Source organism: Diadema setosum, chromosome 1 (assembly GCF_964275005.1).
Source record: "Diadema setosum chromosome 1, eeDiaSeto1, whole genome shotgun sequence".
In the NCBI taxonomy this organism is placed as follows: Eukaryota; Metazoa; Echinodermata; class Echinoidea; order Diadematoida; family Diadematidae; genus Diadema; species Diadema setosum.
In genome coordinates, this window is record NC_092685.1 from 18,444,282 (window position 1) to 18,471,384 (window position 27,103).

Genomic DNA, 27,103 nt, shown 5'->3' on the forward strand with positions numbered 1-27,103 from the left:
AATGGAATGTAGTTAAGCATGCACAATGTTTTGGTAAGTTTGAGAAAATGAAACAGAAGGAGAAAAAACAATTTTAGAGTGCTAACAAAATTAAAGTAAAGTGTAGTTTGGTGCATAAATAGCAAATTGGCAATAGGACTACAATCAAAATGTGTAAGACATGTTATCAAAAATTAGTAAGATGTTTGAAATGAGAAACAGCAAAGATAAGATTGATGTCACTTGAGCTGAAATGCAGAGTGGATGAAAAATATGATCTAAAATACTCTATCGGCATCAAAACACTACTATGTAGTGCTTCTTCTTCTTAAATTACGAAGGAAATTGTAGTTCACGTAATAGGCAAAGAAGGAAGCTGATGTGCCAAGCTGGAAAATATGTGAGAACAACCGGAATCCAGTATTGTAGTCTTAATAATTTGCTTCATCAATAGATTGAAAAAAAAAAGAAGAAAATTCATTCGGAGGCGGAAGGGGTAAAAATAGATAAATAGATTGATAGACAAACAGGTTGACAGGTAGATAGATCAACAGATAGATAGATTGAAAGACTGGTAGACAGATAGACAGGTTCAAAGATTGATGGACAAGTAGAAGACTTATATTTGAAGAAAGATTGATAAATAGAAAAAGAGATCAGTACATACTTCCACAGATGATGTTCTTTGATTGATAGAGAGATAGAAAAATTGATAGATTTACACATGGGTATTTATATAGATAGATAGACAGACTAAGAGACAAATACATACATAGAGAGATAGATAGGTGGATAGATAGATAGATAGATAGAGAAGAACAGAATGTACATTGTAATCTATGTTTTGCTCTGGACAAGAATGAAGTAAGAGGCAGGCTCTTGGGGGAAAAGGTGGAGACTAAAATTTGATGGTAGTCAGGCAGGCAACGCATACTCACCTCTATAAGATATGTTAAAAGCTGGGAGAGAAGAAGGTTGCCCCCGTGACACACATGACAGAGATAGAGAGAGAGATTAAAGAGTGCCAAGAAGGTCAGAGTTCAAAGGTCGGAAAGGAAGTATGAAAAATGAAGAGTGGATCATCATACCCATTTCAGGGCAGGATGCAATTTTTTTTATAATGCAGTTGTGTTTTGATTGTAATTTGTCATTGGAGAGCAGAGAAGGAGTTGTTGAAGAGAGAAAGAGGAAAAATGGCCGGAGAGTAGAGGTCGATTAAGGTCATGATGAGTGGCAGGCAGGAGCATGGTGTGGAAGAAAGACATATTTGAGTGCAAAAACAAGAGAGAAAGAGAGAGAAAAAAAGTAGGTGTAAAGACAGAGTTCCTTGTATTAGAAATGAGCCACCTATAATATAAAGTCAACGCATCAACGAATGATTCAATTTTAATTTCAGTCAGAATTTTCATTCAGAAAGAAACATGTTCACACTTGGCTGTAAAAGGAGACTGTTTTCGTTTTTCTTTTCTTTTCTAATACAAGGAACTCTTGCATGAATCAGAAATAATGAACTTCTAGCATAGCTTGTTTGGTTTGTTTGGCTAATTATTAAATCAGAGAAAAGAGAGAAACTTCAGAGCATTGGCACAGGCCACAGTGACAAAACTTTTTTTTTTCTTTTGCTAATTTGTTTAAGGGAGATAGAAAAGAAAGGAGCAGCTTTTGATTCCTTTATCTATTTAACTTTATGAAAGGAGGGCAGCATCCATTTGGTTTAATGAAAAGAATGGGAAATGACTGATGGAAAGTGAAATGTGTCGAAAATGAAGGTTTTATCAATTTTTGTTTTCTCCCCAGCATCAGCCTATCAATGAACTTTGGTCATATCTTACAAAGAAAGGACACTGTAAAAGTTAGACATCACATTATGCTCAGAATATTTGGAGAGTCTACACCAATTTCAATGCCAGCATAGAATGCACACGATGTGATGTGATACCACAAAATCAAGACTAGGTATTGGATAATACACAGTCTACCAACGCCCACATCAAACTGAATAGCTATTGCCAGAATCCTGACTACAACTTTGATGCTTTATATATTTTTTGACAGTCAAAACAATATCTATGCATACTTTTGGAAATATGCCTGAAAAAGACGAGATATCACAACAAATTTGAGATTTGATTCAGCATGCCAGTATGATTGACAATTTGAATAAATGCACACCACACAGATATGACTCTGAATATTAATTCCAAGCAGTGTTAGTAGTGTTAGTAGCCATACAAAGTTTCATTGTGTGTCTCATGCCTCATGCCATGTCATCGTAATACGGAATGAGGATGACTCGAATAAACCATTTGCACTTCCAAAAAAAATAAGATTAATGAATCACACAGAAATAAGAAGTTAAGGAGAAAAAACAGAGCAGTGGGAGGAGGATGCATGCAAAGCGATATATATGGCGCAAAACTCGGCAAACAAAATCGTCGAAAATAGGGCGCTCGAAATCAGAGCATGAACCGTTCACGTACATGCACCATGCAAGTGACATGCCGAATGTGCTCTTACGGTGTTACCTCATGTACAGTGTTATGATGAAGAGTGCTAGTTAAAAGTGTGTGTGTATATATCTCTATACTTCATTCGTACCACACGTCCGACTGCTAAGTCGGACTAGAGTTGCCAAGGCAAAACATAAATAGGCGCGTCATTTGCATTTCTCGGACCCGACAAGGTCTCCATTCATGAATCAACCGAACTGAAAGAAACGCAAGGTCTGACTTGATAAAAACCGTCAGAAGACATGCCTCATTAGTAAGGTATAACAAAAGAATGTAAGTTCCATTCATAAGTATCCAAAGGCAGGAGGAAAAAAAGGGAATTGGAAACCTATTTGTGAATTTCTCCTTTCCACCTCATCATGGGGAGTTGAATTTGTCGCATGAGGCACTGTTACTGATTATTTAAAGTGATAAAAGAAATGACAAAAAATAATAAACATCATACATAGAAAACTATTTTATTTTCATGGAATAAACATACTTGAACTCCCACTCTGATACCATGAGCAACACCATACCACAAAAGATATCTCAATAGATTATAACAATCAAATCACTCACTAGTGACGAGGATGTTCAACTGAACATTGCGACCCATGAATGGACAAATGCATTTTAGTGCAAGAAGCTTTGAAATGTGATTACTCACAGGGTATCAAAGTGGGATTCCTAATACTAGCAGAGTGTTAGTAGACCATACAGAGTTTGTTTCTTCAATGGGATAAATGTTAGTACACATATACTGTAGATGAATACATATAAAACTATATATAAATATATATAAATATAAACAACACACACCTCTTAAAAATAGACTGAAAACATAACCATGATCAAAATCTTCAAAGAAACAGCACACATTGCAGTACGTCGATGACTTAATTACAAACGGGTCATGTTAAAATATTTTACCTGGAATTAGATCTGATTATATTTTTACATACTGTGGAGCTGGATGTCAATACAAAATGTAACTTATCAATACCCTAAGGATTTTTAAAATTTATTTTGTGTTGTCTTATTCTTCAAGAGTCAGCTGAAAACATAACCATGATGAAAATCTTCAAAGAAACGGCACACATTGCAGAATGTTGATGACTTAATTACAAACGGGTCTGTAAAAATATTCTACCTGGAATTAGGTCTGATTATATCTTAAAATATTGTGGAGCTGGATGTCACTACAAAATGTAATTAACTTATCAATATCCTAAGGATTTTTTTTTTATTTTTTATTTTGTGTGGTCTTATTCTTCAAGAGCCAGCATTTATAGCATTTTTTAATGCTCCTCTGGAATGACGACAAGATTTTGATCGTGACATGTAAAAAGCTTCACCAAATCTTTCCACTCATAACAAATATTCTTTTTTTTTAAAATTAGGGTGACTGCAGATCTGCAGAGTAATTCTATCACAATTCACAAAAGGCATATGTTTGCCCAATACATTGTATCCCATCTGGTATTTATGATGGAACAGCAAACAAGTAGTATTCCTGACAATACTTTGTTGAAATATCAGGACAGATGTATGTATATTAAAAGAGATGATCGGAGGAGGTCAACAGATAAGTACCAACGGCTGGCACAATTTAGAGCAAACTGAATGGGGGCAGACTGCAGGGTTCTAAGCATTGCTACACTTTGCAAGATGCAGGAAATGAATTCAATGAATAGATGGAGAATATCATAGTTCACAGAGAGTACATGGAAATACAGAAATGAAACCAACAAAGGGGGCGGGAAGTAATATGGCATCATTTCATACAAAATAAACGACATAGTCCCAAGAATGTTGACAGCATGTATATAGAGAGTTTGTCTGACAGAAAGAAATCAGTGGTTAACAATTCACAAAGTAAAAAGTCATGAAGAGAGAGTGACTGAGATTGCTTATGAAAAAAAAAATCCTTTTGCTGTTTTTGGTTTATAGGAGGGGATAAAAGCAGGGTAATGAAACTTCTTAAAATACTCCTTATTTCCTTACAAACAGGGTGCAACTAATCACTCAAGTGTATCTAAGATCGCATTTATCATTCATGATGAAGAGTTAACATAACTCTGCATAAGTATAAAAAGTCAATGCAAAACCCCTTTTTGTTTTGGGTTTATTCATTGGAAGGGACAAAAGCAGAGTAATGAAACTTCTTTGAAAAAAAAAAAAAAACCTCCTCATATCCTTATACCTGGTATACCTAATCACTGGAGTATATCTAAGCCCCCAATATCATTTATGTTGAAGAGTCAACACAACTCTACATAAGGATAAAAAGTCACTACATTTTCAACATTTTTGTTTGAGTGAAGGATGGGTTTCAAGTATTTGGAGATCTTCATTTCATTCATTCTCAATGTTACTTTTTTTAATACAAAAATCATAATTCTAGACTCAACAAGCATTGCACAAAAGACTGAGTTGTTTGCCTTTTCTGCAAAAAAAGGGGCAAGGCAAGCTGAAAGAAAGAAAAAAAAAGGGGGTAAAGACATGATATATATATTAAATTGTTGAAATACATCCAGGCATCAGATTGTATGAAAAATAAAGTTTTATTACTTTTGGGAAGAGGAAGAGGTGTGGGGGAATGGCAAAGTATTGATTGATGACTCCAAAGAAGAAATAATGAAACATGACACAAACTGTAGGCAAAGATCAAGGTGATGGAGAATACCAGATTATTCAAGAGCTGAGATTAATTGAAAGATAGGCAAACAGACCGATAGCTGGAAAGACTTTCAGATCTACATTGGATAGACTTTAAAGGGACAGATGACACAGAAACTGGAGATGGATCCAGTTGTGATTGAGTGAGGAAGGCAAGTCTACATCAGACAGGAAAGAACTCTAGAGAGAGAGAGAAAAAAAGTTGCAATGTAATAAAGGCAAGATAGTTTGAGAAGACTTGTAGATGGTACTCTCTTGTGTGAAACAAACACACAATATCAGAGCATTAGAAGCAGAAGGTCACTTATGACTTTCGGTGGAAAAAGAGACACAACGTGTTGCCTCGCCATGTCACAAGGTCTTTACCTTCTGCTCTATCGACGTTGTCGACGGTCACCATGAGATGATCATCTTGCCGCTGGACATGGACTGCATGCCACTTGTTGTCATCCAGGCTGTGTCCAGCAGTAATGGTCGTCTGACCCATGCCGTAGTTGGTCAGCACACGGATCTCGCCCTGCGAGAGCTCCACCATGAGCACGTCGATGACGCTGTCCGAGGACGTGGCCACGAGGAGGCCGTCCGGGAAGCGGGTGCGGAAGCGCAGGAAAATGTCCTCCACTTTGCTGCGCGAGTTGGTCGGCACTGTGATGCGCATGTACTGGTTACCATTGAACGACAGTCGTGCAACTTCTGCATCGTCCAGGCGTAGATTTTTCGGGGACGTGAAAGAGGGAATTGAAAAGGATGAGAAAAACCATGAGTGCAAAAGACCTAAAAATCTGAAAGAGAAAAGAAAATTATACTCTCAGTGCTAGGATACATTTTTGCTCGCATACTTTGTATTTGTATATTTTGTTTGATAAGTAATCAATTGAATTGAATTGCATTGAATTGAAAAGTGTCTGAAGTATGTGCAATAATTCTACATCTAGTCATAACCCTGTGCTCCACATTCATTTGCTTCTACACGTTTATTCTTTGAGAAAAGAAAGTTAGTGAGACAAGCAAATGAGTATATTACGATAATAGCTTAAGAAGATGATGCTATTGCAACTCATGACAGCTTGCCCATCAACTTTGAACAGTTAACAAGATCTGCAGCCTCAAAATTCCCAATAACATTTCTTTTGAATGTCTACAATGGCCTCATCTCCCACTCTTTTGAGCCGCTAACCAGACTTAAGAGATTATTCATAAACCAGCTAAGACCTCTCTGATCTTGTGGATAAATGCTGTGATTATGATTGGGTCAACAAGAAAACCTGAGGTACTTTTAAAAAAAAAATTATTTCAATGATGCTTTCCAAACTTTTCTAAGTTCGAAGATGTCATTCTTTTGTAGTATTAGGTAGTGATATTTAACCGAGAAAATAGAAATGTAATGAAAAAATAATGAGCACAAAATGACTAGCTAGATGGATAGATAGATAGACAGAGAGAAGAAGAAATAATGACTTAATGCATAGTATGAAGTTACTGTGGATGACAAACAAGGAAGACATAGTGTTATCACTACCAATTATCAGAAAGACATTTAGATGAACTTTTCACAAATACTGTGAAAGTAATATACATATATACATGAGAATATTTTGTGCAGAAAAATTTGAACCATTATTATTCAACAGGTTATCCCCCCCCCCCCCCAAATTCATTTAAATAATTTGAAAAACAAAAAATGACAGAGATCATGGAACATACAAAGAAATGTGTGTAAAACAAGAGTGAAAATGACACCAAAATCCCATGAAGCTTAATAACAGATGGGCAAGAAAAAACATAGTGGTAGGATGCAAACAACAATCACTGTGCTGAATTAAGAAAGTTTGTGTGTAAAGAGAGGAACATTATCAAAGAAAATGAAAACATGTAGTCATTATTTGGAAAGACAGTATACATTTCATTTCCCCTCCACAAATAACAAAACATATACACCATGTGACTATACATGTATCAATGTATATATATGTATGCATATTCTTAAATAGTTATGTATGCATGATGGTATCAATGTACGAATGTTTGTATGTGGATTTGTATGCATGCAGGCATCTGTGTATGTAGATGTGTAAATATGAACTTACGTAATATATACAAGATACAATACAAAGATACAAAATATCACATTTGAAATGCTGCATTAGAAACTGTTTACATCATTTAGAGAACAGCCATTCCTTTCATGAGACATACATATACATACGGTGTACATACTTGCAGCATTACAATTCATTTGCACAGCTCAATATTTCCTCTTGTGATATATTGTAAACTGTACAATGTGACTCTCACAACTTTATGTTGTTACACTGTTTTGAATTTATAACAAGGCCAACAAGAGATCAGTTACAGCTGCATGCTCTCATCTTACACATACAACAAAAACACCTGTCAAAAGAGGACTGCATATATGTAGACCCTTCCCTGCCAAAACGAGCTTTAGAGGCCTAACTGCCACTATTGAGTGAACTGACCGGTCTGCCATGGAAGTAGTGACCCAAGCAGCCTCATGGTATGGACCTACTCCTGGTCACTTTCATTGGTCAGAATGAAATAAAGCGGTGCAGAGATTTCATCACCCTATCCATTCCATTTACTGCCACCCGTGGCTCGTTTTGGCAAAGAAGGTCATGTGGCACGATGTCTGCGTGGTTACCGACTCACCTTCTTCCGTGAACACTGGTGTGCGTGTGTTAGTCAGACAGAGCGTTAGAGCAAGAAGGGTATTTCGTTTGGCAGTAATGCAGCGAGGGGTGCAGATAGGTAGCGAGAAGGTGGATTGATTTTTTTTTTTCAGAGGAAAATTGGAAAGGATTGAAGAGAGAGAGGCATCGACAATAGAAGCCAGAGATTGTTAGTTGTGTTAGCAGCTGTTGTTAGTAATGGAGGGATGGGTGGGAGATATGCTAAACTTTCATCACTGTTTCTTGGGAAAGACCTCGTGAAGGAGTTTGATACTGATCAGAAATTTGATCACTGTCGTGATCTCATGTCATGAACACATATTTTCTACGAAAGCATGTTGAAATGCTCATTAGTAATCAGAACACTTTTTGCACACAAAAGTTTTAAAGATGCGTGGCAACATTGAAAGTTTATTCACATAACATTTTTTGAGAATGAGAAAACACATTCCTGTCTTTTGTATATATAGCAATGTCTTATCTGAGATCTTCCCAAGAAACCATGATAAATGGTGAGAAATACGAGAAAGAGAGCAAGAAAAAAAGGTACTGAGAGAAAGATTACAGAGAATTCTTCTAGTAACTCTCTACAGCCGAATATAAACAGATGTTAGTATTTGAAGGCCGGGTCTGAACAGGGGGAATTACATCAGTGGCAAATGAAAACAATGACACGAACAAACCATTCATTTTGCTCTGCACCAAAGATGTTAGTCAAAGGCAGGGATAATTTAAGCACTTCATTGACTCTTCAAATTATATAATTTACTGCACACATTACAGCATACAGTATGTTTTTGGCCAACCAACAAACATATCAGAAACATTGGATGTATTCAGAACACAGAGAGGAAATTTTGTCTTCACCAAAGCATGTTCAATATTTTTCCTATTAAAGCCCAACTACAAAGAGAGTTGATTCTGCCCAAAAGAGGGCGCCAGAGGGCATATGATGAAGCCCCCTGTATGAATTGGCTGTATATCACATTTGGACTGTTTATCGGACTGGTTGTGTATCAGTTCCAGGCCAAATTTAGAAGAGTTTATGCAAAAATTAAAAGAATTCAGCCACAGAAATCCACTAAACAGTCTTAAAATCTATCCTTTCCAGATCTTTATCAGCATGTTTCTTTTTGACTGATTGTATCTTTGCTTCTTTTGGATATTTCTACAATAACATGAAAAAATAAAAGGATTGCTGTATATAGAGAAGAGTCAATGAGAAGATATATAATTGTTAGTCAGAACAAAGGACTAATATTCTATGCACAGTCACACAAACAAGAGACAAGTGTGTCACAGAAAACTTGTAATAAAGCCTTGCCCAGAGAAAGGAAAATTCAGAATTTCATTTTGCATAACACTATCATCACTCGCCCTTTGAGCATTTATGCCTTTGGAAAAATATGCACTTTTGGTGATTACAAGGTAATGATCGCATTAGACCTAACAAGATTAAGCCATAAATTTCCATGCAGGCTTTAAGGTTTAACTAAAAAAAAAATCCCAACAACAACAAAACAAGCACTGGATTGTTAGAATGCTTTTTTTTTTTTGGTTTTTTCTTTGTTTTTTAAAGACTGTCAAAAACCGTGTCTCCAGGTATATGCTGGGATACACTTTTTTTGGGACAGTAACAATGCAGTTAGAAAAGTTATCTATCTACTTGGATTAAATTGCAGTTGGAAAAAAAAATGAACAGACAATAACTGAATCCTCACATCTTATATTCTGCACTTTTCTTTTTTTTTCAACACCTTCCTGAATAATGTGCGATGCAATTAAGAAAAAAGGTTTGAAATAACTTGGTCACTTTGGCTCAAAACACAAAAGAAAATGAAGACTATAGAAGTGCGCAGTTAATGCAATGCATCTCCTTAAAATATGTATTTAACACCGCCTGTGGACATTGGATTGTCAACGATCCTTTCAGATTAATGGCACTGTAACAGAATGGCATATTCGAGCAACTTGACTCAGCAGCACTTGGCCCATAAATTTCTGTGGCAGATTTGCTGTTGAGACACACCACAAATGAAAATAAAGGCAATATTGTGAATTTACATTGCTTTTTTCTCTTTGCCCCTTGAAATAAATCATGCAGCCGACGACGATGGAGCCAAGATGTATTGTGCCCCCAGGTCGTCGGGATCAGCGGAATATGCATTTTTCAGTCTTTTGTTTTGTGAGTGATATCGGGTGCAGTAATTTTCAAGGGATAAAGGTTGATCACTACTGCAGGCAACAACGTCTACATGAAGGTCTGGGTGCTGTCGTGTGTGTGTGTTGTGCACCGTGCAAATCTTGCCATTACAGTGGGCACACTACTGTAGTGAATCCTTGCCAGAAAGCATTGCATTGTGATGAACAACCAGCCAAGTTTGTAAAGGACAGAATTGAAGTTTCTTTTTGTGTTTTTTTTTTTCTTCACTTTCTTGCAAGGTTTAACAGGCTGTGCCATGTGTAAGTGCTCACTCTAAAGCTATTGCTAGATATTTGATGACAAAAACCAATAGAAACAGTCAAGGCCAAGAGTGGCAATTCAAATATCAATTTATAAACTCTATATGGACAAACTAATTCCTATAAAATTATTTTCACAATTTCATTTACTAAAAATGATCAAAATCAAGAAATGACTGCAGACACAGCAGTGCGAGAAAATGCCTTCTTGTTAAATGATGATGAGGATTACCTTTCCTAATACAAAATGTAGTTTACTGACATGAGATAGCAACCATTTAAAGATGAAAATTCAGACAGGTAGATACAACGTACACATGTCTGAATGAGTGCTGGATTTTGCCGGAAACCTTTTTTGATCATGTGCCTTGATATCATCTTTTCAATTTCCATCAATTCTCTACAATAAAGGTTGATTAGCATTTATTCATAAAGAGAAAGTTGGACAGAGAGGACAAGCGAAACGAGAGCCGCAAAGCTTCAAAGCTCATTCCAGCCCTGGTCTGCCTTTTGTGTTAGCATTCAGGTCTCAAGGATGCTGGAAAGGAGTTTCAGAGTTTAGGCAATATGACAGTCAAAAGTCAAGTGCTGGCAAGGAAGCATATCTGACGAAAGAATGCAAGATTGATGCAGATTTCTAATCTTACTAGCTATGGATTGATGCATGCCAAGTCCAGCTAAAATCTAGCATCTCAGTGAATTCTGACTGCTAGCTTCATACAGCTTAGAATAAAAAAGGGAGAAAATTATTCAGTGCACACTGACTTTAGTAAAATAATTTATATGAGAAAAAAATCAACAATAAAAGCATAATAATGAAAATAAGAACCTGTACAAGGTTCCATATGTTGTTGAGGTCAATTTACATAGAAATGTGAGTTAATTTTGTCTTTACTAATGTAATGATAACATCAGGGCTATTTGCAATTGTACTTGCCCATCCCAAAATCATGCTGCTGCTTCATGAGATTGAGAATCTGTCATTAAAAACAAACTCTCTAAAATGTAATGAAAGGCATGTAAAAAAAAAGAATGAATATGCATTGTTCCAAAATGTCCACAGAAAGCAAGTAGAGTCCAATGTGCACTAAATATTTCCCTCCGCATACTGGGCAAGGCGGTGAGGCAAAGATGTGGGATTTGGATTTCAGCGCATTCACATTCGCAGAAAATTGTGACACAGCAACATTCTCTCCCCATGCTTTGATTTAGAGTTAGTGCAAAAAGTACATTTTGAGTTTTGATCAGTGACACACACAAACAAACAAACAAAAAATTTTTGTGATAGTTTTTGTTATATCATCAAGAGTGGCATTCTCACCATCGAAGAAAGGCATGACTTCCAAGATTTTTGTAAAAACGTATTTTGAAGATACATTCCTCAGGAGAGAGAGAAAAAAACTCATGCCAATGTCTGGAGGCTTTCAAATAAATGAAATATGGCCAAAGGATCTTAATGGGCGAAGTCAAATACTTAAAAATCTAATCAAAGTTTTAAAATTGATTACAAGAGATCAAACTGACACTTGAATTGAATTTAGCTGAATTGATTTGAACCATGATTTACGTTCTTTTGTACAGTATCCCAAGTCATACTGGACAAGCAAATCAGCTTGTCTCTTGTGGGTTTGAATTGTTTGTCAGTATCAAACTCATTCTTGGAAGACACCCATGATAATTTTCTCAGAATGCCAAACTTGACAGAAAAATTCAGTCAGGCATGGGATGAGTAGGGATCAAAAGAGAGAAAGAGATAATATAATAGATGGAGAATGCTAAATAGGAGTCAGCAGTGTAATGATTTCTGTGCACACTGGTCAGGAAACTGCAATATATGTTAGTATCATAGGTATCTGTAGAGACTGGTGCACGTTACCTTCTTCACATGTCTTTCCCGTATAGCCAGTGATGCGACAGTCACAGACAAACCGGTTCCATCCCTCCATACACAGCCCTCCATGTTGGCACGGCTCCGACGCGCACTGTGGTTCCTCTTCCCTGATTATTGACCATTTCAAAGCAAGATTTACATAGAGGATCATCTTCCCATACAATTGATCAATATACTAAACAAGGCCCACATTGTTCTCTCTCTTCCAGCATAATTCATATATATATATATATATATATATATATATATATATATATATATATATATATATATATATATATACAAATCAAGATTTACACTACAAATCACCATCTTCCCTAAATACTGATCATACAAATCAAGATTCATCTTAAATTGCAATCTTCCTTGATCATCAATCAATACAAATCAAGATTCTCACTGTGAGTCTTCTTTCCTAATATCTGATCAATGCAAATCAAGATTTACACTGTGGTTCCTTTTTCCTAACAATTGATCAATACAAACAAGATTCATCTTGATTGTCATCTTCCTTGATCAAATCAATACCTCTCAAGATTCATATTGAATGACATCTTCCTTAATAACTGATCAATTTAAACTAGAAATATCACTGAAGATGGTATATACCTGCGCCTACAACACTTTTGTACAAGTACAATGTGGCGGACTAACAGTAAGTAATGTGCTGTTATCATGGCAACACACTTTTTGCTACTCTTGACAAATATGCACAAATTCACATCACTATAACCCATGTGCCAATTTTCTTATGAATCGTTAAAAAAAAATGGAAAGAGTAGATCAATCCACAAAGCCTTGAAAAAGCCTTTGCACAACTTTACATTGTGCTCAACATGCATGCCAAATTTTGTTTGTACTGCTTGAAAAGTGGAGAAGTAAAGTTCCATCCACAACTTTTGCAACAGACTGACCCCCTGACCACCACACCACAATCTGGTTCCTATATACCTCCTTCAAACTTTGCTTGGCTGAAGTACAATAAATTCTTGTCACTCCTCCCTGATGTGAAGGGATACTGTATATGCCATATATCATGTTGTTGTTTTTTTTTTCACAAATTTTGTGAGTCAGGTAATATTCATGAATTTACAAAAAAACTGTCAAAACATAAACAACGATCTCGGCATGAATGCGACATGCACAAGCACATTTCTCCATCCATTGCTGTACTCCACAATCGCGACTTTAACCACTCGCAAAATTGTCAGGAAGTCCTGATTTGGTAAAAAATTAGGCTTGATTAATTCATGGCATATACAGAAACTTGAGCCATGGGGACGCCCCCCCCCCCCTCCTGATCAATTTTTACCTGCAGAAAGGTCTGACATCGCTGTTGTCCTGCTCCACAGCAAACGCGGGTAGGTCAATAGTATCTCCCTGTAGGACCAGGTTCTTGAGGCAGCCCACGTAACCTTTGCGCAGCACTCCCGAGAACAGGTCGATGGGCAGGAAGTCGCCGTCCGTCTCGAAGTCGATGCCGCCCACCACCAAGTGGTCCTGGAGGTTGAGGTGGCGACTCGTTCCTCCCACGGCAAATTTGCCCACCTCCTGGTTATCGACCTGAATGCGATACGAGATCACGACGAGTTATGTTTAACCGAACTAACATTTCCTCACTTGCTTCATAGACTTCAGATCACACACCCAAGTGAACTCATGAGCAAACACATGTGATCAGAAAGGGTGGAACTTGTGTAAATTGTCATACCATTTCTGGTGACTAGAAATTGCTGATATTTTAGTAAGCATTCCATTATGTTTACTGGCAGAAGAAACAGTTACACCACAGACTTCAAATTCTCATACCTTTTCGTAACAAAATGCCCAAGAAAAGGTGCTTGAATTCGGAAAAAAATTCAATGACGAACTTATGACACTTGATGGCTCATTGTCAAGAATTGTCACCATACTTACAGATTTCAATCTATTTATTCACTTGACAGGTTACATCATCATAGCCAGCAGAAATTTGCTCAGGGATTCAATTACCTCAGTGAATTCATTTGTGAATTTGCAATCAAGCACACAAGTTCTGATAAAACTGGCATACAAAGTGCACCTGGAAAGTAAAAGTAAATATATATCAATTTGTAGGATTTGTAAGTCCTGCACTGCAAACATCAAAGCAAAAAAGTTACACTTTAATTCTAATGTGGACAGACTCTCATTGCCGATACGAAAAAAAAAAAAAGAAGAGAGAGCTCAAACCTGGACTGTGCCACGAGTGTGGTGCCTATCAATGAAGACATAGTGCCAGAGACCATCGTTCAGCGGTGGGGTAGGGGCCTTGTACCGGATGGACCCTGATCCCAGGTCCAGCACCATGTAGAGGTAGCCATCCATCAGTTCCAGGGCAAAGAAGTCGGTGATGTGGTCCGCCCCTCGGTTGTACATGATGACACCTGATGGCTCGTTGGTTCGGAAACTGAATGAGAGGGTTCCCTCAGTCTGTGCAGGGGAATTATGGGAAGGGTGGGGCCATATTTGGAAAAATAAAAAGAAATGGCCATCCATCAGCATATGTACATCTATATTAACTGTTTAATGCAGTAATCATGCACACATATTTCAGATATGATTCTTGCCGCAATTAACAATGCCACTCCACAATTTTTTGTGGCCAATACTGTTGAAAGTGCTACATTCTTGAAAAAAAGAGTAGCATGCTGGGGGGGGGGGAAACAAAGTCAACAGTTCTTCTGGTGGAATACTTACTCACATGAAATGATGCAAAACAGAGCTATACAAAAGCCTAACTAAATGAAGCTGTTGGTGATTCATCTGCGAACAGCACTACCCTGGTCATGACAACTCTTCTGACCTCTCTGAACTTTGAACTCTTGACCCATGTGTCAGGCAAAATGAAAGTCGGTAGACCTAAAGATGAATTGCTCCATTGCTAAAATTCACCTGCCATGCTGCAGAGTTGCCATATTATCACTCAACCCAGTAATGATTTAGATGCTGACTTTATATACGCAACAGAGCATAAATACACCGATCATATTCACAATTGTTGTCAAGCAAGAACCAAAAGGGCTTTATGACAGCAAGTCATACCTTTCTCTCCCATAACTATAAGATGGAATAAAGACAACATGTTAATATTCAAGATGAAGTTATCATGCAATCTTTAAAAAAAAAAATACTGACCAACTATGAAGAAGATAAACAATGTGAAGTGAAAATGAGTAGAACTCTGCAAAAAGAAAAAAATATGAGTGCATCATAGAAAAACATGCCATATTCTAATTGCCAAAGGTTTTATGGAATTATTTCTAAAAATATGAAGTAGATTCATCCAGAGATGCTAGATTTTGTAGTAAGAGAATTATTACAAACGAGCCATGCTGTTGAGAAAATGTATCACATTTCAAACAAAAACTAAAAAGTTAATATTCAAATATTTCTGAAAATATGACTGTGCTGCAGCAGAAATATGTCTGATTGTGAAACAAATGATGAATGTTCTGTGGGGGACAGAACTGATTAGAAGAAATCAATGGAAAGAAAAAAACAAACAAACTTTTTTGCACAAGTAGAAAATATGATAACGGCATCGTATTCTGGTTCAATCATTGTCATCAATGAAATGGACATTTCCATAGGAGACAGTGCTACAAATGGATGTTATATTCCCAGTTTGGATACACTTGACGTCATACAAGACCTATTCAAATTAATTGTATTACATTAGTACAGATGAATATATTTGTGTATGTATGGATGTATGTATGTATATATGCATGTATATATATATATATACATATGATGTATGTAGGTATATGTATGTGTGATGTGTGATGATTGTATGTACATATGTATACATGAGTTATATCATGCAAAGACCTCTTTGTGTCATTAAAAAAGTAGGTTAGTCAGATATTGAGAAGTGTTAAAATGTATGTGAGTTATGCATGCTGGGCAAATGTGTCTTCAAGATTCAGAGCTTCTGGGCAGCTTTCCACGCACTGCTACGCACCGTTTCAACATCTGACTTTGCAATCTGGGATCGCTGCGTAACGTGCTCAATAACTTTGGCACGCCATGTGGTACATGGAGCAGGGAAAACAGATAGGTCCTCATCTTCCCACAGCATTTTTTCCTCTTTTATTCTCATTATCAGTACTTTTTTTTTTTCTTCGGCTGCTTCGTCTTTTTGTGTCCCCAGGTTGCGTTCGTGGGATGTCTGGACAAGTAATGAATTTACTGACGGGAGCATACATGCTCAACAAGTCATGTGATCTCCATGTTCGACACGCAAGCAACATGCGCTCCCTAACCCAGACTCCCCTAAATTGGCAACACTCTCTGTACTTCTCATCAGACCGTTCAGATCCTCTCAACCTAAAACAGTGGCCTATACACGTGTGCAAGGGTTTCAAGTTTATCATACTTTAAAATTCTAGGCTTTGACAAAAATGCTGACATATGAAACACAATTTGTTTGCTTGGAAGAAACTGCCACATTACCATCTAAGATACTAACGACAACGATATGTGATTCCCTCCAATTAATTTTCCTATAGCTGTGAGAAAAAATGTTACCGTTGCAATACACATACATAATTACAATGGAACATATTAGGTTTCAGATGGCCGTTGCTCTCAAATGTTCACTTTGATAATCAAGATTTCAGTCTGCAAATAGCCTTTATCGTGATTTAACAAATGAACATACGATGAGAGTCTAAACAGGAGGTGCTCCCTCCCCTCCAGTCTAAATGTCATGATGTGCCAGGATATAAGTACAATATCATGCAGTGCAAAATTATATAATTCTGTCAAATATTGAGATGATAATATGTGTAATAACTCTTCTGAAATTTTAGCTTTGCACAAATTATCATAATACTTCTACACAGATGCATATAATCTAACAATATCTCATAAACAGAAATATGTTGTGCATCATACGAATGTAACAAGCCTAATTTCTTCCACATATATACTAATTCTTATATAGAGATAGATGGATAGATAGATGGATAGATAGATAGATAGATAGATAGATAGATAGATAGATAGATAGATAGAGAGAGAGAGAGAGAGAGATGGGGGAGAAAAAATGAGAGATGAATAGAACGCACACCCACAAATCACCATTAATCTCCATAGCAAAAGAGAGAGACCGAAGGGCTAAGAGATTGAAGTATATTTGAAGTATATAATGTCTGCTTCATCGGTTACCAGTCAACAAGCCCAGGGCAAGTGATGAGATCCTGAAAATTGTTGCATGTCCACAGGTGACATCATCTTGAGCCTGAGCGAAGACATTTTGTGCAAATCTGACCAGGTTTGCCCCGCCTCTTTTTGCCCGCTTTGCCATCCCTTCATAACCTCAACTCTCTTTGAGCTCAGGGAAATAATGCCTTTTGAAATGAAGATACGTAATCATCCTTCCAGACACATTATAAAACAGTATCACTGGGAAATGGGCACAGGATTTCATTACTAATTAAAAGAGATCAGTGAAAATCAGCCAACAAATGGTGGCCATTTTGATACCTTAATATGTTGTACTCTAACCATACAATGCACCCTAGATTTTCCAGCTGCATTATTTTTTGCAGTGCTTGTGGCATAATGAAACAAATATACTGTTCATACTTGCAAATTCATAAAGATCATACAGTTGAAGCTTCGACTGCATTGATTTCATCAAACACATATTTTGAGGGGGTTCACCATTATTACTGAAGAAATTAATGCTATCTCTTGTCTGGTGACTATTTCAAATGCTTGCTTTGGAACTGTAATATTTCAGTGTCAAGTTTATCTCCAGTGAGTTCTGTATTCAGCTTGCATCCATATTTGTATTGCATTTTCAGTATTCAAGCTTATCTGCAGCTATTTCTGTATACAGCTTGAACCCATAGTTGTATTACATGTCTGCTTACTACACTATTGGTGCACTCAAAGTTAGTGTTGAAGTTCAAACCTCAGAATCGGTGACTGGCTTAAGACCCTGTGTAGCAAAGAAGACAACAACAAAGCAAACATGTATTATGTGTGTGTTTTGTTGTTGTTGTTGCTGTTTCGCTACATGGCAAGATAACCCACACCATATGACATTCAGATGCAAATGCCACTTCACAACAGCAATTGAATGCAGTGGTACCAGTAACCCGAGAAACCATCACTTCTTGTTCAAATGAGCATATTTCTCTTAAATCAAGGTCCCTCCCTCCTAGCTCTGCATCATTGATGGCTCCTGATACTTGCCAGCAAATCTCAGGGCCCTTCCAACCAAACCTGATGAGAGTCGCAATCACAAGTGAGAGGGGCATCACAATTCATGAGAAAGCCGATCCATTTGTGCCCCCCCCCCTCCACCACCACCCCATCGGCCTGCTTTCATAGCTCAATCTACATCTCACAACTCCCACAATGGGAGCTTCTAGTTATATTCACACTGTCATTCGCTTGTGAGAATGTCCAATGGCACAGGACAGATCTGAAATATGATTTCTTGCTTGTGTGGCTGTGTGTGCAGGCAAAATACTTTCATCATTTATTATTTTGTTCACTGATTACCTTATGAAACAAAATCCATTGATTCATGGCAAATTCCAGCTTGATCTAGAATTTATTAATACCAACATTTACCAATAAATATCTGCTGCCCCTAGGCCAGATGACACACTCTAGAATACGGACCAAAGAAAATTTTACTTTGATACCTCAATGCCATGCAACATAGATTTTAGTGATGTTGTCATTCTCCTTGGGGGGGGGGGGGGGAAGCCTTAATCTCGCGAGTGTCGGGGCAAATATTGTGAGACTGGCCTGATAATGTCATGACATGGACATTGTGGCTTGTAAGGCCCTGTCATCTAACACACAGACAAACAAACACACACACACACACACACACACATGCACACACAAATGCACACAAATGAAATGAGCCAGGGAAATGAATGAACAGATAATGTCCACAGAATGGCAGGTCCCTTCACCGCAAAATATCAACATCAGATGCAATAAAATGTTCCACGAGACAGAATGAGAACAGGGAATGCTGCACCCAATGACCTTTCATTTGTAAATTTCAAAGACAGACCTTGAAACAGACACAGGCTTAACTCTCTTGTGTACCACATGAAGTAACTGTCCATAGGTATGTGTGTATGAAATTTATGCACATTTGACTCAATGGCACAAAAAGGGTTAATACCAGGAAGAGCCGATGGTGCTGCTGAATATCAGCATTTAATTGATTTCAATACTTGATCATCATCTTTTCTTTTAGCATCATCTTGCATTATTTTCATCGTGACAACATGACGATAAAATGTTGTTAGTCACTTGCAGAAAAGATAATTCATAAATTTCCATTCATACATGGGCCCAAGACTGATCTATTAGGTCTATAATCAAATTTGATGGCGGTTAAAATTTTTTCCTTACAGCTAATCATGACCAATGTAAAACGTATGCACCATTCCTGTTTCAAGTTTCAATGACAAAGACATATCTAAAAAAATAGTGATTTAAGAACTACTGGATTGAAACAGATATTTCTGATATTTATTCCTCAGAGACATAACTGAGTAAGCTCTCATTCTATGATAGGTAAGAAGGAGATGCAATACAAACGATGACAAGAGGATTGCTGTGGCCTTACCTGAAGGATCATTCATCGGACAAAAAAAAAAGAAGCTCCGGATTAATGAGTAATTGCTTGGTCAGGCATGCTATGGGGAAAACCCAATGTTTGTTGCCAATTTGAGCAGGAATGTCTTCATGAAACAAATAAGTATAAAATTTGTTGAATATACCAATGAATATTTAGCTCTGACAGAATGTGAAATGTTGATGATGAGGACAGTGTTTAAAAAGCAATGATCTAAAGTTTGTATCTGTACACTAGGACGAGAAACAAGATTGTCTGGTGAGGGCGTGTGCTGGAGAGCTGACACAAACATGGCTTCTGCAGAGAACCATCTCCCTCTCTCTCTTCTGTCCTTGCAACACAACTTTCAGCCTGGGTTTCGACAGATGTTTGTCAGCTACCGTGAGGACAAACGATGGCACACTCAGCCATGCTCTTCAAGCACAGTCGGGTGGATGGAAACCAAGTCTGGCATCATTAATGCAAAGTGGTTGTGTAATTCAGAAGAGCATCACTCAAACTTCAGCTCCAACTCCATTGCCACTTAATGTCTATCCACTGTATTAAGAAACAGAAAGCTTTGGGGGGAGGGGGGGGGGAGATTTCTCCCTCTCTATCTCACAAAGCTTTTTGAGGTGCTCCCTAGTTTGCAGTGTCTGGCTACTTCTGCGCTACTTCTCTCCCCATCTCAGAATCACCTGGGCTAAATTTTGATATATTGCACCATCATGTCTTATTTGTTAATCAATTTCCTGCAAAGACTCCAGGCACTCTGGCTGTCTGAGTCCCAGGCAATGTTTCACAACATACAGACTGCAAGCTTCTCAAATGAAATGCCATACAATACAGGTTTAAGTTGTACTAAGAGTTAACTCTTGTGAGTGGATCTCTCTGTCTCTGTTCTATTCCCACATTTCCTCTATACTTTCTGTCGTATTTGATCATCAGTGATTATTACATTAGATATTCATCTAAGCCTGAATTCATCTTGTCTTTATGACCACATACTTATTATGCAGATTGACATTTTTTTTTAAATTTCAGTTGACACAGACAAGCATAAACACACATTATATAAGGATATATGTAGCTATATAAATATATAAATATGACTATTATGTACTTACATGTATTTATATACATTATATAAATGCTCACATCAAAGCAATCTTCTACAAACATTTCACTTTACTCACACCTCTTTTATTTTACACCAATCTTTTTCCTCCCTTTAAAATGATTTGCCTATTCCTGTGTTGCTGTTTGATGCCAAAGCTTATCTTGACTTTGAAGTTTCTTTTTCAATGTGCTCCATTGGACTCTATACCACAGTAAAGCCCTATGGTCAAAATATTGCATGTCGCAGTGATACACTGGGTAAACCCCCCCCCCCAAAAAAAAAAGAAAAGAAAAAAAAGATCAAAAGCAAAACAGTGACCATGTCACTTTTGTGGGCATACTGTTACCAATTCTTATCAAACTGCTAGATCTTAGGGTTAGAATCACTCACCAAAAGCCATCCTCTGCTATCATCACACTTTTCTAGGCCAAGTCTCTGACCATCTTTTTTTTTTCTTCTCTATCTTAATCTCTGTATTCCTCTATCAGCTTGTCTAAGCCCACCAATATTTATCTTGTCTTTGTAACTATCAAAGGGACTCCTTCACTGTGCTTTAATCAATCCTGTGAAAAGGAAAATTGATAGCTTTTGATCCTGCATTTGCACTTTTCTGGGAAGTTACTGAAGTCTAATCCAAAATGTTTGCTTTGTGCCACACACTTTATCCAGACAGGGCTGAAAAACCACTTTGCAAGGCAAGCCTCATAATATTTTTTTTTTCAACTCCTGACATGTAGCCAGAACTATCCTTCCTCAACTACCTACAACCATTACATATCATCAGTCAGTGCACGCAGCATCCTCATGATTGATTGGGTCACACATGGTGAGCTGACCTCCGCTGTACCTGTTGGTTAAGATTGGGGACCACGGGACTCTTGATGGAAGCCCCCCTTCCCCCCCCCCCCCACACCACCAACCAACCACCCATCCCCAACCCAAGAGGCACAGAAGGAATAATGCCTGAATCTTTAATGTCATGGGCAGTGTCACTGGTCAGTCCCTTATGAAATATAAATCATGCTCGACTAGACAAGCCGCGATGTTTCATTCATGGCTAGCTTCATATCTACTCTGGATGAGCACAGAGCCTCACATGGGACACTGATATCAAATCTGCTTAGGAAAACTTCCGAGGATCAAATGCACAAGGTCACGGACTACATTGAATTTCTTATCATTCTTGTGACAAAATATTTCACAACGTCAAATGTCAGTTAAGCTGTTATTTTTGTGAGGGTTTAATTTTCGCGAGTTTCGCAAATTACTATTGAACCATGTATTTAACAACGTGAAAAATGTCGCCATGCACTAGTGTAATATTGCACTTACAATAGCCTTGACATCAATACGTGAAATGTCTGTGACCTCTTGATTCGCAAAAATAACAGCTTATCCAGTATTATGAATATTACAGGACTTGGAAAATCAAGCCCTGTTATTTGAAAATGTGGTAGAGTTGAGTTTGAGTGTCAGCAGGTGAGTGTATACAAAAAATATGATTCATCTACTTCCTGATCTCAAAAGTTAATCACTATGAAATAAAATTGCAAGAGTAATTGATGACTTTAGCAGAGGAGTTATGTTCGATTTTATCAATGATTATAATATCAGTGTCAAAAAAGTATAATGATAACAATGATAAGTACACTAATACTAATGATAATGGTAAAATGAAAAATTCATAACATCAACATGATTAGAACATTTACACTAGAAAAAATGCAGACACTACTACTAAGACTAGTGATAATCAGAATGAATATAGCACACTTACAGAAACAGCTCAAGAGCGATCAGTTTGTCTCTCTAAGAAGTCATATTATCTTGTATTAGTATCTAGCTCTGTCACATTATTTAGTAAGATTCATAAGGTGACAACCACTGATGCACATAATAAAACAAAAGAACAACATAATAATGCTGCATGCAGTATGGTTCCATGTTGGACCTTGGCCATGTGGTGGATTTAAGAACCTAACCACCTCTTATCATGTGGTATGGTTTAAGAATTTGATGAAAATAAATCAATAACTATTCAATAATCAAAATAGGATTAAAAATCAGAATAGATTGATGATTTCACTTTTTTTTTTTTTTAATCTGAATTTTTTTTTTTCAATCCATGTAAGTCCACTGGCAATGACACAATTCCAAGTTTAGAGAATTGAAAATATGTATCACCTTTATATTACCAACCTACTGTATCATAGCTGAATTATGAAAGGCATATCTTTATATTCATCTGAAGAAAAACAGCTTCCTGCACGCTGGGAATTCTAAGGAGAGATTCCTGGTTGTATCGAGATAGGCCGATATTAAGGTTTGGCTCACCGAGCAATTACGGCAAACTGGTACATAATACCTTGATTAGCCCTTAGGCACATAATATCTATGCCATTTAGTCCAGTTATATTCCACTCCACTGGGTAAATTTAATTCACTGACCTTTTCAAAATATGCCATTGGTACTTTTTTGTTGTTGAGTAACATATAACATTAATGTTCCAAACAATTTGACAGGAAGTTCTTCGATGAATAAGCAATTTCAGTTGCAAGTCAAAGTATACCAGACATTACCTGCGGTGAATAATCAAATCTGTAGTTGATTAGAAAAGAATTGGGATTTTTTTTTTGCCAATAACGGAGATTGATATTCCACAGCAGTAGAGTTTTCCGGTCATATCAAACATGATCTAGGTTTATTATGTCTTTGAAAGAATAGCGCAGGTTGGAGGAAGCACTTTTTTTATGCTTACATGCAATACGCCAATGCTTAGCGTATACAACAATCTCCTTCAGCACAGATCCTTAAAAAGATTACCTTTGAATGTACGGCACTGAATATGAACTTGACCGAGAGACAAGTGAGCTCTTAAATGTCAAGTCTACTCACTTCACCTACCCATTATGAACTTTACATGACTCTTTTCCAGACATAAATAATGCATCTGAAAATCAAACATGAAGTTGTAACAGCCATTATTCTTTTCCCCTATGAACATGAGACTCAATATGTGACCGTGCATCACAAAACCAACAAAAAGTCACATGCCCCAATTTTTATATGAGGATCAAAAACAAGTGAAATAGGTCCACCAAGTCAATCTTCACTGTCTATATTATCTGAAAGAGCAATCATTCATCTACATGATTCCAAAATTTTGGATCATGAAATGAATCGTAAATTGTGTTTTTAATGGTTTTTATAGAGCAGCACAGCTTGGTGAGATTAGGCATTTGAATAAAACTTAAACTTCAAAGCCTCTTTTGTCAGAAAACCTTTTTCCAGAGTGTGTACTTCCTGTCCATTATTTAGATAAGTTAGGAACGTCTATTTGTATTGAGTTATACATCATTTTAAAGCTAGCTTACAGTCTGGTCTTTCAGAAATTGCCCTCATCTCAAAATCAATATCTGGTGACTTTTTTTTTGGTTTTGTGATGCAGCGTCACATATATGATCCTTTTCAGTGTTGCTCATGTAAGAGGAATGAAATTAAGACTGACAGGTTTAGCATGGACACTGCCATTTTAAAAAAATACATTTTCTATCAAAACTTAGAAGAAAGTAAAGTGGATATTATTTGAAGAATTGGGAGGGATTTTCAAGTAATTTCATGGTGTCTGATCAGGATGAATACTTGCAAAGTACTCGATGGATATATATAATGGGGATAAAACCCCTGACATAAAAAAAAGTCATAAATTTGCCATCATCTATCAAATTTCACTGAAGAGCTTTACTGGTCTGCCGTCTTTCAGAATTTTCTGCTCCCATACAATATGACTAACCCTTTCTTTTGTAACATGTTCTCAAATTACATAATGAATAAATCATATAATCATATAATCCGCCAATAAAGAGGCATAGGTTTCTCAGCGTTTCCCCAATCACACCTCAATTGGGTAATCTCTCATGTTGTTAAATGCGCTAATGCAAGATAGTGATCACATTAAACTTGGTTGACACCATGCGATTCATCGGGGGTCCAGAGGTTCCTATCTGCCTTGTTTCTATGAGTTGCGCGGTTCCAGTAAAGCGTTTGTGAGCTCGTCAATAGCTTCACCTGTGATGATAGCGCTTCTTGACAAATCAGAGAGATCCCTGAAAGGGGCAATAGATTTGGCCCGCAAGTCCATCAGCTTGAAAAATTGATGGCGGAGGCAAGCTTTACCATCGTTTACGTGACTTATAAATTATGGATACTTCCCATCAAAGTTTCATCAGTTGGCAGTAAACGGTCTGCAATAGCCTGCCCTTTTGTGGTTGGTGGTGTTACAGAAGCATGTTTCTTCTGGGATATATTCTTTACGTACACACGTAGATCCCTTTCTCACCCCCCCCCCACCCAAAAAAAAAAGGAGAAAATAGATGAAATGAAATAAAGAATGACAAAATTGACTGCTGTGTCCACTTTTTTTCACACATCTTGCATTGACCTCATAGGAGAGGAGCAAAGAACATACATTTTCCGTCACATGCGGGACTATGAATAATGAGATCCACTGGACCTCATCTCCTGTGGTACAAATTATGATGGGGAAAGAGTACATGAACTGCCTGCAATTTTCTTATCACCTCACCCTATCTATTATCTTCATGTTTCTTCAATCATATGCTACTATATTTGTCTTTCTATCTTTCTCTCTCTCTCTCCTTGGACAGTTCTTTGATTAGGATTTGGGACAGAAGTGAGCCGTTCATAGACTTGATATATCCCCAAAGAAGTGTACAGTTTGTTTCAAATCTGATTACACTATATGTTTCTCATGTATCAGTGTATCTGTCCTTTCCAATAAAGTTTCATCACACTCATTTCATATTCTGTGAATTTTGCAACGTGATCTCGTCTCCAATCTCCCCACTGTTTGAAATCCTCGAACGAGGGTAAAGCCCACACCAATAAAACTTGTGTTTGCGGCTCGCTGAATTCATCAAATCTCCCTTTCATACCTAGATGGAAACATGAATCACGGGGGGACAGTCAGACACACACCATGACCATGTGAAATGAATCTTCCGTCCAACCCTTTCCTGACACATGTCATCATTCATCCCTGGAAGACATTTGATACGTTGCCAATTTGGGGATCAAGCACAGACAGGATTCCAGAGGTGAAGCAGCTTTACATAAAAAAAAAAGAAATGAAAAGTATTTTGAACTTATGAGGGGAGGGAGATAAAGGGAAGTATGGAAAAAAAAAAGAGAAACATGAAAAACTTTATGACAGTCTGTACTCTCCTTACTTTATTCTTTAAATGTGTCGATGCAATACATAGTATGATGATTACAATGATATGGAGGCTTAATCTTTTGATGTGCGTATCACATTAATTGCATTGTATCATCACATTTTTGACAGTAATGAAAAGTTAAGAGTCTTGGTTCCACCCTGGATAAATATCCTGCCTCAGAATTTTTACATGAGGTAATAATCTCCTTGGGGATTTTAAACATCAGACTGGCAATAATGTAGTGGCATTATTGCACTCTTCGTTTGGCATAGGGATGATATTGGCTGCCACATGGTTGAAGTCACATGTCTGCCATGGTCGGAAGTGGAACTAGTCTAGCTGTAAATGATAAGTTTAGCAGACAATACGAAGGATGGTGCCCATACCAGTGTAAAGTGGCACGGGAGATGAAAGAAACTAGATGAGCAAAATTATTATTTGTGTGTGTCCTTTATGTTCTTTTTTTTTCCTCTTTGATTGAGAGGATAACAATTCTTTGCAAAAAGCAATCTATTGCATGCTAGATGCGTGAGATGATTGTGTGGAACTTCAACCGACATTGATGAACAGGCCTACAGACTGTCATACACACCTGCATTATGTGCAGTATGCTTATTTCACAGCATTTGGCAATGGATAAGAGATGAAGACAATCATAAATAAGTTATGATGTCACTTTTGCCAAGAGTAAGTCTTACTTCGGATGACATACGGACAGCCAATGTCAGTTGATTGTCCTTACATTGGGAATGTACTTACAATCTTTACTGCAAATAATAACAATGGCAAACACACAAATATGCCTACAAGTAGACTATCTCTTTACTTGTCCCAACTTTTTTTTTTTGACTGATGAGCTCAAGGGGGTGGAGGGTGGGGGACAGAGTGGAGTAAGCCTCAATATGATGGAACAAATCCATCTAATAAAAGATA

General features: G+C 37.3%; 1 protein-coding gene across 1 annotated transcript in view; it reads right to left on the minus strand.

Moving 5' to 3' along the window:
* The window catches only part of LOC140227854 (neurexin-1-like), a 115,722-nt gene that overhangs the window by 11,062 nt on the left and 77,557 nt on the right, over positions 1-27,103 (minus strand). Inside the window, exons 5-8 of the mRNA XM_072308248.1 lie at positions 14,403-14,642; positions 13,504-13,754; positions 12,177-12,298; positions 5,517-5,843 (exon numbers count right to left, since the gene is read on the minus strand). Of these exons, the coding sequence (XP_072164349.1) occupies positions 5,517-5,843; positions 12,177-12,298; positions 13,504-13,754; positions 14,403-14,642 (940 nt within the window). The remainder of the gene's footprint in view (positions 1-5,516; positions 5,844-12,176; positions 12,299-13,503; positions 13,755-14,402; positions 14,643-27,103) is intronic.